Genomic DNA, 13,303 nt, shown 5'->3' with positions numbered 1-13,303 from the left:
ATGCAGAAATGACATCAAGTCTGAATTCAAAGGAGTTCCCCTTCGTTACTTAAATACTAACGTGAATTGTTCAAATACCATCTTTAAGTTGTGCACTGACCAAATCCTTCAGCAAACATATTTGTAAAGCAGAAGATATCATGAAAGCTAAGGATCAATCAAGGAAGTATATCAGAAGAGAATGCTCAATACTATGGCAATAATACTAGTTTACACATTTGCTGAATTATGCTTTTAAAACCTTTGATATAACCTGTTTCTGAGGTAAAAAAAAAGAAGAGAGAAAATAAAAATAAAAAGGGAATGGGATGAAAAAAGGCAATGGATCCATCACATTTGTCTCAGGATTTGGGGCAAAGTAAATTAATGTAGTTCCTTGATGAAAAAACATCATTGTCCGAACAGTCTTCAGTATTGCTACATAGAAGCACTACACCTTACATGCCAAGAAGGGTAAATGTGAGTGTGCCACCCCTAATGCATGTCAAGGCTTTTAAACACGTCAGATCTGTGTGCTGAAGCGGGGTCGCGGGAGATCACCAAACACATTTGCATCTCCATGAACACTTTTAGCGAGAGCTTTGATGGATGCAGCGATATCCATAGGATCTTGCGGAAGCTGAAACATAAGAAATACTGACTCACAAAACCTGTTCTGTCATATAAGTCAAAAAGAGAACAATATTTAGTTGAATGCATATGGAGAATACAATCACGAAATAGAAGTATTCCCTAATTTCACATCACAGCACAATAGAGACAACTCAGTGACTGATATACAAGGAAGTATGTAGTCAGATATCCAGAATTCATAGATTCTCTTCATACACATTGTAGATTTATTTATTTGCCATGTCAGAAGCATTAAAATCAACTACACATGAAAGACAAATACAACAAAGATATACATATTAACAACAAAAACATAAATGAAAAGAAAGAAAGAAAGCCCAAGGCAAGGCAACTATTGATAAGTTCTTATCGAAACTGACAATAAAATTTTGCAGAGAGGATGAGGGGACCATAAGAAAGCAATGTACAAAAATTTAGTTGTCATTTTGAGCTGTAACATCCTGAAATAGATACGGATATGATTAATAAGATTACATGCGTTAGCATACAGCTGGACATGGACAGTCCTAGCAACCAGCTGAAGCAAGTGCAGTTAACGCACTCCGGCTAATGTTCTAGAGTATGCATTACGTTATTTCCATGATAAAGGTTTCTCTTTTTCCCATGAAACAACTTCAGAAGAAAGGGAGATGGATGACATATGATCGAAGTAATTGAAAATTACTCCATATGTGCCAGTATCGTCTTGGAGTCGTGCCTGGAGAGAAATAGTGATGACGAAAGTGATAGTGGAAGCAGTGACACCTTATCTGCATTATCTAAAAGAGAAGCCAGCACATCATCGCCAGGTATAAGAGGTATTACAGATCCGAGTTTAAGCCTTGAGCCTGATTTCCATAAATCCAGTTAAGCGACATCACAATCAACTGACAAATCTACCAGTTCAAGCTATGCTTCTAGTCCACAGAAGAAAGGGAAACACACTATAGATCTTGCGTACAAGAGGAAAGCTGTAAATTTATGGTTAAAATACGGAGAGTAAAAAGTGGCCTTCATTAACCACTCTTCGCAAAAATTATTGTATGGTGACATTACTATGAGAACTGTACATGTGAAGGAACGAATTAGAATCCACGTCAGAAAGTCCCGTTGAACACAGGAAATAGATGTATTAAAAAAAAAATTCTCGCTTTGCATAAGGAAGAAGGTTGAAGCGGAATGTTTGTGATAAAGACCAACCACTGTGGGCCTTGAAACTTTTAAGATAGATTTCAATGGGACAAAGTAATTTCAGCTTATCTATTGGTTGGATGAGTTGCTTCAAGAAAAAGTACAGAAACAAACAAAGAAAAGTCAAAATTTGTATACTGTGCATATCTGCAAGAAGAGGAGAAAGATAAAGTTGCAAAAGAAATTTGTGGAAGCAGCTACAGAGCGGTTTTTAGACAACACCCCTTCTTCAATATACAATATAGATAAATGTGGTTTCGTGCATGAAATGAAAGCGAAAAGGATTCTAACATTGGTGAGAAATATACAGAAACAGTTGTTGAATAAGTTAGTACATTCACTCATTCGTACACAATTATGCCTACAGTTATATGGCTGATATTCTCTTCCCAAAATTATTCATTGTATTACAGGAGGTGACTGGAACTTTTGATCTGACAGTTTCCAAAGAAATGTTTCATGCTGAAAATACCCTAGAGTCCCGTTAATCCGAACCCCGTTAATCCAAACTGAAATATTCGATATTTTAAAAGTTATCCTTATTGAAATGAAAGAACATATTATAAAATGTAACTTGCATTTTATTAGTCTTACTTTACTAGAATAACTTAATGTAAACATAATTACACATCATAAACCATCAATCACTGGTCGTTTATCTTTACAAAGTCTGTTTCTTTTGCCGTAGTGATTGGTACCTACTCGAAGAAGCAGTGTTAAACCAGCGCCTCATACACATCACATCAGTGAGCGTAGCAGCTGAGTGTTGCTCAACGTAGCGTACGGCAAGTTCTAAGGCGGCCGCGGCATCTGAATGTGACACTAGTTGTTCATTGCGGTCGTCTTTGTCGTCACTCTGTTCCTCATCAACTCCAGGTTCTTTCTCCACCATAGCTACAATTTCTTGGTCTGTTTGTAATTGATGACAGTCAGCTTCCATCCACTCGCTAATGTCATTTTCATTGGCTTCCTCACACCCAGGAAGTTCTTGAACAATTTTAAGGAGATTGACATTTAAAGATGTTTCCGCTGGACTCTCAATGAGTGCAAGACACGGCCACTATTTCTTCTACATTTTCCTCATGAACTGCTCACTGACACCCTCTCATGCCTCTGCTGACCAGTAAACCACGTCTTTTACATTCACATCCTTCAGTTTTTGAAGAATAGTAAGTGAACTCAGTCCTGTGGTATTTGAAGGTGCTCATATACGTCAGCCTCGTGTAAGTAAATTTACTGGCACGTAAAAGAACTCCTGCGGGAGAAAATCCCAGCACCTCGGCGTCTCCGGAAACCGCAAATGTAGTTAACAGGACGTAAAAACAATTACATTATTATCAGAAAATATTTTCTGGTTAATTCGAAAATTTCGTAATCCGAACAAACTCCGGTCCCAATTAGTTCGGATTAACGAGACTCTACTGTATAATTGTAAGAACAGGCAAAAAAAGAGAACTGAAGTATTGGTTTAAAGAAGCCTTTTTCCCATTTGTGGAAGACAACTGTTCGCTACTGTTAGATTCCTTTACTACCTACAGTGATAAAAACTGTTTTGAAGACATTCCTCCAGGCAACAGTATAGAAATTCTCCAGAATCCTCCCATCACTACAGGGAAAATACAGCTCTTGGATTTTTCTTCTGGCAATGGAAGGCTTTGTATTACTGTTTAATAGACATTGTGTTGGCTTGTGAGGACTTCAGTTTAATGCTTATCAGAGAAACAGAATACTGAAAAGTGCAATCCTTCATTCACTTTCAATTTTCTTCCCCACAGTTCAAGGACATGATTAAATATTCGTGCTTTCCAAAGAAAACTGAAGAACAAAATATTTGTGCTTTTATCATACGATTAACATGTCTCATTTATGCTTCACATTCATTCCCTAACAATAAAGCGACCTTGCCGTGTGGTAAACTGCCAGTTCATTCTCTCTCTCTCTCTCTCTCCCTCTTTCCAGCACAACTGCAACTCCACTCTGCCGTGTGCTATACCAGCCAGCAATGACCAGTAGCTGTGCTGTCACACTGAACCATATCATAATATGCTTCAATTTATTTATTACAACACTATGGCATAATTTTATTCAAGCGCTCAATACAATCCCGGGGAATGAAGGAAGGAACCCTGGATGGCGGTGCCACAGGCTGTGAGAAACCCGAGAACCCCGTAGCGATCCGGTAGGAACAAATTCCTCTAGTGGATGTGAGCCGTAAGCCGTGATTTCAATCATGTAGACCCCAATAGTTGAGTACCCAAGCGCACAGCAAAGTCTGGAGGAAGTGAGATTTAAATGAGGGGATGTACCGAACATTTGTCACAGGTTGACAAACTTCTCTTTTCCAGTGTTGGACCACCTAAATTTTAATCAATTAATCCACAGATCTCACACCACACATAATTAAGATTATAATTATAGAGTAACAGAAGGTAATAAAACTATTTACTTGTGCTAAGCAGAGAGATATGCGTATTAACGGGAGCAGCCGTTAACATATGGCGTGCTCTCACAAAGGAAGACGATTTGTTTGCTGGTACTTTCCCGCGGAGCTGGCGACCTCAAGAGAATATAAAGGCTGCGCAGTGATGAAGGGAAGGGCTCTCCTTCTGCTTTTGAACGCTAAGTGAGACGTGTCATGATTCGTGAGCTGACAAGACAATATCTTTGTGAAGATTCTGTGAGACATGTCATGATTCGCGAGCTGACAAGACAATATCTTTGTGAAGATTCTGTTAAACTTGAAATAGTATCACTGTGATTTAGCTCGCAAGAGCGAGTGAAAGTCTGCACTTATAAGTATTATCCGGCGTGTAAGCGAACTGTGAAATTAACGTGTGCAACTCGTTAAAATATAACCACTGACAAGGACAGATTGAAACCGGGCCAGTTCCCTTAACTTAGTGCCGTGTGGATCGAGCTCAAATCTGAGCGGAGGCTATAGTTAAATAATAGCCACTACTAAGGTTGTGACCGTGTGTTCGAGCATGCTAGGCGGAGAAGTAGATGGTTCTAACTTAATTCAACAGTTCCAGATACAACCGACATCAAGGAGATAGCAACCATGAACTGTCCAGGAGTCGACAAGAGGACCTTCATCCCTGTTCTGTGTACCGGTCATGGGCTGAGCACGCATGACATAGCGGTATATGAGTCAATCAATCAATACTGATCTGCATTTAGGGCAGTCGCCCAGGTGGCAGATTCCCTATCTGTTGCTTTCCTAGCCTTTTCCGAAATGCTTTCAAAGAAATTGGAAATTTATTGAACATCTCCCTTGGTAAGTTATTCCAATCCCTAACTCCCCTTCCTATAAATGAATATTTGCCCCAGTTTGTCCTCTTGAATTCCAACTTTATCTTCATATTGTGATCTTTCCTACTTTTATAAACGCCATTCAAACGTATTCGTCTACTAATGTCATTCCACGCCATCTCTCCGCTGACAGCTCGGAACATACCACTTATTACAAGTGATGAAAATCATTTTTCGTCCGTATTGAAAGTTTCATAAACTGTATATAGGATAATATCTTTTGTTTATTTCCACCTATTCAATCCATTACAAGAAGTTGGCATTTACTTTAAAACATTATTCAGATGAGACATGTTTCGCCTCTCACTGTGAGGCATCTTCAGTCATTATCAAAAACCTTATTATTTTACCAGGCATCTGGTTAAAGATATTCAAAAATGTGAATGATGATTATAAGAGAGGTAAGATTTACGTTAGTTATAAACATGTTCATGAAGTAACTAAAAATCAAATATATTGATAAAAACATATGTAGTTCTTTGTTGAATAGGACTTGTTTGATTCTACTATAGTAAGAGAAGGTGGCTTGAAGCCGTAGTCGTTAATAGATGTCTAATAGATAGTGGAAGGCATAAAATATCAGTTCTATGAGAATATACATTACATTCAAATGATACTAAAAACTAGTGGATTCAAAGGTAGTACATATAAAATGTTCAATGAAATAACTATAGATCTAATAAAATGTTAGACACATATGTAGTTCTTTGTTAATTAGGATGTCGTAAGATTGTACGGCTTAAAGCCGTAGTCATTAATAGATGTCTAATGCATAGTGGAAGGCATATGAAATCAGTTCAATGAGAATATATAATACAAACAATTGATACATAAAAACTGGTAGATTCATAAGAGGTACATTTAAAAATGAAGGCGTCATGTGACTATAAAAGACAGTTGATGGCTTAAAGCCGTAGTCAAAGTTTGAAATGTAGGTCAAATAACTGCTAAATATATGGTAAAAAGATATAAGTCAAAATATACAGCTTAGTATAAAAAAAATATGAAGGAAAAACATTCCAATTGCTTGACAAAAGTTACTTGACGTTGGCATGCGTATGTCCGTGATATTTATTGGTCAACATTTCGTAGGTTATTTTAGATTTATTCGGCAAGAATGCGTTGACAAGAAGTTCACCAGATGTTTATAGTTGGCCTAATTTTTAAAAAGAAAGTTGCAGAGATGATGATGGGTGGAAATTCTCAACGTTGGTATGGTTTTTTTGACGTGAAGGTTGGAGAGCTGTTGTGTTCTTCTCACCGGCTCCAGCCATCCCGGGGTAAGCATGTTTTCTGTTCTCAAGTGTTAACTTAAAATGTAAATTCATTCGTTCGGAGTTTGCCTTAGACCCTGGTTTTCACCGCTTTTGATTTGTAATGCCGTAGTTCGTCAACTAGGCATACCCTTTATTTTGGAGGCAATTCATTTTATTAATCTTTTGTGAATATGTAAACTTTAATTTTCTTTCTTCCGAGTTGTCTCCAGTAATTCCGTATCAATTTAGTGCACACCTGTTGAGCTTTGCGTCCCTCACTGATGTGTATTAGGAGAGGACTGCTTCTCTATAGGCCTCTGCGCTAAATTTAATTCTGTTGTTCCCTTCCCTTGTAACATTTTTCTACTTGTCTTATATGATGTTTGTAATTAGGTCATTGTCCCCTTTAAATTTTCACTGTAAGTTTCAACATCGAAATTATGCTCACTTATTTAAATGTCATTGTAACTTTATGTAAATATTCACTTTCCTGAGAGAAACACTGATAGGAACCTCATGGTTTGATTTGATTTTTTAAAATTAATGATGTTATCTAACCTTGTGCACTTCATACCTTGATTCAATCCTATATGTTAAATAAATTCAACAAAGGGTTAATGTTCTCACGTTTCTTTCCCTACAACGTCGCATAAGGTCTCGTCCTCTAGGGTTTCCCGGCCTGCTTCCCATACTTCCTTTCCCTAGTTGTCATGTTGGTTATCCTGCGAAGCCACGTGTTTGTAAAAGGTAAAATGTTTTCCTGTTTGATCATCGGCTGATGTCGTTCTGTAAGGTTTGTTATTTTACATTATCAAATAATTACGTGTTTTATATGTATCTTGTATTATGTGCTTCCTTCTGTTTAAAAGGGGGGGTTACAGTTTCTCAGTATCCTCTTCTCTTCTCTGTCTTCAATTCGCTGCTTTGTTAAGCCTAACTCATCTATATCATCTTGGGACTTCTTTGAATCAATTATTCTTGGTTTTACTTTTCCAAAAGTAGTTGAAAAGATGTTTCAGTACCCTGGTTTCTGGTAATCTTGATATGTGGCAGAAAAATGGAACCCTCCTTTTCCATATTGTTTATTGACTCAGTATACAACTTCATTAGGTAATAATCACCATTGTCCATCTACTTGGTGTCTTTTTGTCTATGATTGTTCTGAGGATCCTTCTTTCTGTCTTTTGCAATTTATCTGTTGTTGATTTGGTGTTCAAACTGAATAGTGTTTCACTAGCATAAGTTGCTTCAGGTTTAATAATGGAGTTGTAGTGTTTGAATTTTGTATTTATCGAGAGAGATTTCTTCTTGTAGGTTGGCCAAGTGATACGTTGTGCTTGTTTCAACTTAGTTGTTCTATCTCATTTAAGTTCCACGTAATAATCTCCCCAACATACTTGAATTTATTTACAATCGTAATCTGTTTATTATTATTCAGTGTGATATTGTGTTTCAACCTTGAAGAATGGTATAATTTCCGTGTTGTTTATAATATATCAGTGTTTGTGACTAAATAATCTTACATTACAGTTATATTCCAAGAAAAGTGTTATGCGCTGAACAAATTACCCAGCAAGATAATGGCATGGGAACCATTATGGGAAGTATTAAAAAAGTCATAACTAGCATCTGTGTTGAGGTTATATTCTATGCACTTTATATTAAGGAATCAATCAAATACTCTAATGTAATGTTAGTGGGATGTAAAACCAATAATATTACCAAATATGGAACTCTAATACACTCAAACTTGAGGATTCGCATAGTTAAATAGTACCATAAATTTTGCGTCGGTGGGTAGGGCCTGACACATCCCACTCTGATGAGTCTAGTGTCAGACCTAAGACAAAACGCTGGTTAATAGAGCAAACACCTGAAAAGCCTTACATCTGATCTGGTTTTTGACAGGCTCTGTTGGTGGAAAAATATCTAATTCCCTCCTTGGGAACTTAGAATTTCTATTCGGAATTGCTAGGCGGGCAATAATTCCATTGTGGAGTTTTATCTCCCGTATGCAGTTGTCAGACTGTGCCTCTTATATAGGGCTTCTGATAAGTTCACTTGCATACACCCCAGCGTCAGTGGGTAGGGTCTGACACATCCCACTCTGATGAGTCTAGTGTCAGACCTAAGACTGGTTAATAGAGCAAACGCCTGAAAAGCCTTACATCTGATCTGTTTTTTGACATGCTCTATTGGTGGAAAAATATCTAATTCCCTCCTTGGAAACTTAGAATTTCCATTATAAATTTTGCAATCAAAAACTTGTGGGCCTGTAGCTTAATGGTTATTGGGGTAGTCTTGAAATTGAAGGCCATGAATTTCAAATCCAGCTGGCTTTTTCTTTACTGTAAGATAATAATAATGATGATGGTTTTTTTCTTAACTTCCCACTAACTACTTTTATGGTTTTCGGAGGTGCTAGAATTTAGTTCCGCAGGAATTCTTTTACGTGCCAGTAAATCTATCTACACAAGGCTGATGTATTTGAGCACCTTCAAATACCACCAGACTGTGCCAGGATCGAACCTGTCAAATTCGGATCAGAAGGCCAGCGCTTCAACCGTCTGAGCCACTCAACCCCGCGTAAGAAAATTATTTCAGTGTATTATTGACATAGGTCTGAGCACCAGTCCAACTAATTTAATATGTATGTATGGTAGTTCTTCATGCATAAGTCTGTGAGAGACTTTAGGAAATTCTGAACACTTCTTCCTTGTCTGGAACATAGTAGTTCACTTACATAACCCCAATATGTATTATGTATATACAGATTATGTATTTCTCTCTTCAGAGGTAAAACAGAAAATTCTAAGTACATTAAAAGCGAGATAGTAGTGTGTTCTCCTGTAGAGTTTGGGAAGATCGGCTGTACCAAAGAAGAATAAAAAGAAGAAGTCAACACTCCTTTTCCTTAATTACAGCTTCTCTTTCCTAAAATCTTAATAAATCATGCATGTTGTCAAGTTACCTGCCCCCTCCAGTGCTTTGGCTGAATGGTTAGCGCTTCGAAGTGTTTGGACCTCTTCCATTTTCCTTCTGATTAGTGTTAATAGAGGATGATTAGACAGTGGTACTTCCTCGTAAAACAATCACCAACATGGAATGGTCAGCGTATGGCTTTCAGTTCAGAGGGCCCTGGTACGATTGCCGGCTGAGTCGAAGATTTTAATTGTGTCTTAATTCCTGTAGATCGGAGACTACAGGTTTGTGTTCATATTCATATGCATCTTCAAATATATACAACACATTACACGAAAAACAACCACAGAAACACACGATAGTGAATATACCCCTCCACATAGAATTGATGTTATGAAAGGCATCCAGCTGCAAAACTAGGCTACGTCCATATAAAGTGCTGTCACAGGTAACTGAGAAAAGGCCAGAAGGAAGAGGAGAAAGTAGTTGTTAAATATATCTCCTAGAGGCTGGGTGAATCCTCAAATTCTGCTTTTCATTTTAAGACATAGTGAAAGACATGGCTAGCATAATGCTTGTTTGGAGGTTTATGAAGGAAGCATTTCATATTTTAAAATTTCATTCTTAATTATTGTGATTGTTCAATTATTTTTAACAAAAATATTTCCAATGAGTGGAGATGCATTCCTATCAACTATAGCATAGACAAGTATGCAGTTCCTAGGCTTATCACACCTATACGCTAGATGTCACCACTGTCGCTGTTTGCACTCCACTCAATGCTGGTGAGATAGAGCTGTCCGGTATTGGTATACTGAAGTCTTTGGCAATAACTCTATTTCATGGAGAGGTGAGGGGAAATAGGTGGGATGATGGGATTGTGTGGACACTGGTTCTGTATATGAAGAGGTGGTGGTGGTGTTCTTCATCTTTTAATGTATTTTTGTATATTATGCAGTAAATATACATTACGGATTCTGCTGAAATAAAGTATGGAACTGAATTAAATGTAACATAAAAGATCTTATTTTTAGCGATAAATTATAACCTATAAAAAGTGTTGATTGGCTAAGATGCTGCGTACATTCACAGAATTTACAACAGGTAAGAATATCTAACCCACATTCCAGACAATGAAGCCAGAGCAGCTTCCTGTGGGATTCAGTATGCGCTAATGCAAATGTGTAAAATTTATTATTTATTTATTTTGTGTATGGCAACACATTGGAATATAGAACAATATATAAATTATATTCTAAAATAACCCCCTCATTACCCTACACATGTTCCCTGGGTGGTGCTCAGTGAATAAGAATATTTCATTGGTGGCCAAACTATCAACAGTAATTTGTTGATCTCCTGGCCATAATACACATGGATAATGTGTAAAATAAGGTTCTATACACAATAACCTAGTTCTGTGGAAATTGTAACGTTATTACAGTAACAATATATTATTCGGGATAAGACTCTACTCGACAAGCAGTATATTTTAAATTACATGTCTGTATGGCATGGCTAACCTTAAATGCTAATATGCATTGGACATTGTCAATGTTTTTTTCTGCTCATTTCATATGAGCCTATGCTGACATATCGTCATCGAGTTTATTGTGAAACATTCCTTTGTTGTAGCCCGTATGTGCTGTGTGTGTGACGGCTGAGCGAACTCTGACGACATCAATTTGAACTGTATTACGAGTCACGTGTACGCAGTCTATCACCAGAGCACACAGCTATTGCCAGACACTAACGCTAGAGTGGTCTGGTTAGGAAAGAGACTCTCTGCAGTTGAGACTGGTCGAGTGTAGACGTATTGAAGCCACGTCTCCGTTTTCATCTCCTAAGATGGAAAATTCGACTGGGATGAAATGTAGTATAATATCCCATTTAGGGATTAAATATTTTTTTTTTTTAAATGTTCAAATGTAACCTTAGTATGCAAGATTTTTTATCTAAAACGGTTTGGATTCACCGAGTTTTGCTCCTGTTCTCATGGATCTACAGAGATTTGCTTCTGTAGAGATATTATCGTAACGTAAGTGAAAATAAATGGCTTAATGCCGGTTCAAATGAGAAAATATATTACTTAACAACTGCAAGTAACTACGATTTCAAAGTATATGACATCAAATGAAAGCCTGCAACAAGTAAAAAGACCACAACCTTGCAAGTCCTATCCTGCACTGTCCCATCCAAATTACACAGGCAATTCATTGCCTTCTGGATGAATTTAAAACTCTGAATCCTCCTCTGCATTGTTTCCAGCTGTCTGAGAATCGATCAGATTATTATAGGAAGCAAAATCTTAGTTTTCTTTCGAAGTCTCCCAGAAATTCTTTTTGGGCAGAAAATCAATGCCACTTCCTTTAAGACTCTTCCAATTCAGATAACATTCTGCTTCATGGACGAATAGGCTTTCCTACCACTGTTTCCCCCTTTTTTTTTTTCACGGTTGTGTGCAGCAGGAAAAACTTAACACAAGCTCAGAACAAATGTAAATGGAGGGAAAAAAAAGCTGGGAAAACAGCATTATTCAGACATAGAACACAACGTGTATTAAGCTAGTTTTGCACTTACTAACCACCTTGTCTGACTCATTGGCTGAATGGTCAGCGTTCGTGCCTTTGGTTCAGAGGGTCCCGGGTTCGAATCCCGGCCGTGTTTGGAATTTTAATCGCCTTTGATTAATTCTTCTGGCCCGGGGACTGGGTGTTTGTGTTTGTCCCAACACTTTCCTCTTCATATTAGGACAACACACCCAGCCGTAAAACAGGGCCAAATCCACATTGCAACTTAGTTCGCACCCGCGACCCCAAAGATGTGAAAAAGTGGTAGAAAAAGAAGAAGCAGAAGAAGCACTTACTAACCACCTTAGCTAATGGCGCATTGTAAGTATACAACAGTTCTGCTTTTTGATGATGAAAATGGATTCACACACTTTTGCATCTGTAGGCTGTTTTTCCAGGTGCGTTTAAGACGAGAAGGAAGTAGTTTTGTTCATGTTTTGAGGGCCTATCCAACAGATGGCAGCATAGAGAATATAATGGTGGCAACAACTCATTTTCGAGAAAAAGTGGATTTACTGCATTTTGCTTCTGGACGCCTCATTTACAAGTGTTAATACTGTGGATGCAAAATGTTTACCGTACAAAAATATTGAATAAAACAGAACTTATACTAAAATCACTTTGAAAACTTGAAACGTTCGTCTAAAGGTAATTGTCACACATTGTTTTTTAAAATATAATCTATGTCTGACACTGAAATGGATCTTTTTGATAAAAAGCTTGAACAATATATATTACATTTGGAAAACAATATCAAAAATAAGGCGTCACAGGACAAGAACAAGACAGTTAAAAGATACAGCATTTGCTCATGTTTGAGGCCAAAATTTAAAATAAGGATGAAAATATGTAGTCGAATTGGAGGCGGTATAGATTAAGATGTCTGTTCCAGACTAATGCTGCAGATATATTAGGACATAAGTTACATCTTGAGAATAAATTGACAACATTGTTTACTACGGACATCCACGTCTACGAGGCATTTTCTGGTTATACAAAATTGTCGTCCAACCTACCTTCTTTTAATTGGATATTTTTGCAGCGTTTATGGCAAATTCTTCAATGTTTTTTTTAGCACTTCACGACATACTATGATTTTTATCCAACTTTCCAAGACGTCTTAATCTATACTGCCTCCAATTTGACTACATATTTTCATCCTTATTTTAAATTTTGGCCTCAAACATGAGCAAATACTGTATCTTTTAACCGTCTTGTTCTTGTCCTGTGATACCATTTTTTATATTCTGTTTTCCAAATGTAATATATATATTGTTCAAGCTTTTTATCAAAAAGATCCATTTCAGTGTCAGACATTGATTATTTTTTAAAAAACAATGTGTGACAATTACTTTTAGACGGACGTTTCAATTTTTCAGAGTGATTTTAGCATAAGTTCTGTTTTATTCAATATTTTTGTACTGTAAACATTTTGCATCC

At 37.2% G+C, this 13,303-nt stretch overlaps 1 protein-coding gene across 1 annotated transcript in view; it reads right to left on the bottom strand.

The window, feature by feature from the left end:
- Window positions 1–283: 283 nt before the first annotated feature.
- Window positions 284–13,303, bottom strand: part of PRAS40 (Proline-rich Akt substrate 40 kDa) — a 128,540-nt gene continuing 115,520 nt past the window's right edge. The window contains exon 8 of the mRNA XM_067142665.2: window positions 284–619. Within this exon, the coding sequence (XP_066998766.2) occupies window positions 503–619 (117 nt within the window). The 3' untranslated portion in view covers window positions 284–502. The remainder of the gene's footprint in view (window positions 620–13,303) is intronic.

Source organism: Anabrus simplex, chromosome 3, assembly GCF_040414725.1.
Source record: "Anabrus simplex isolate iqAnaSimp1 chromosome 3, ASM4041472v1, whole genome shotgun sequence".
NCBI classification, from domain to species: domain Eukaryota; kingdom Metazoa; phylum Arthropoda; class Insecta; order Orthoptera; family Tettigoniidae; genus Anabrus; species Anabrus simplex.
The sequence above is the reverse complement of the archived record's forward strand: the minus strand, read 5'-3'. Positions and strand labels throughout refer to the sequence as shown.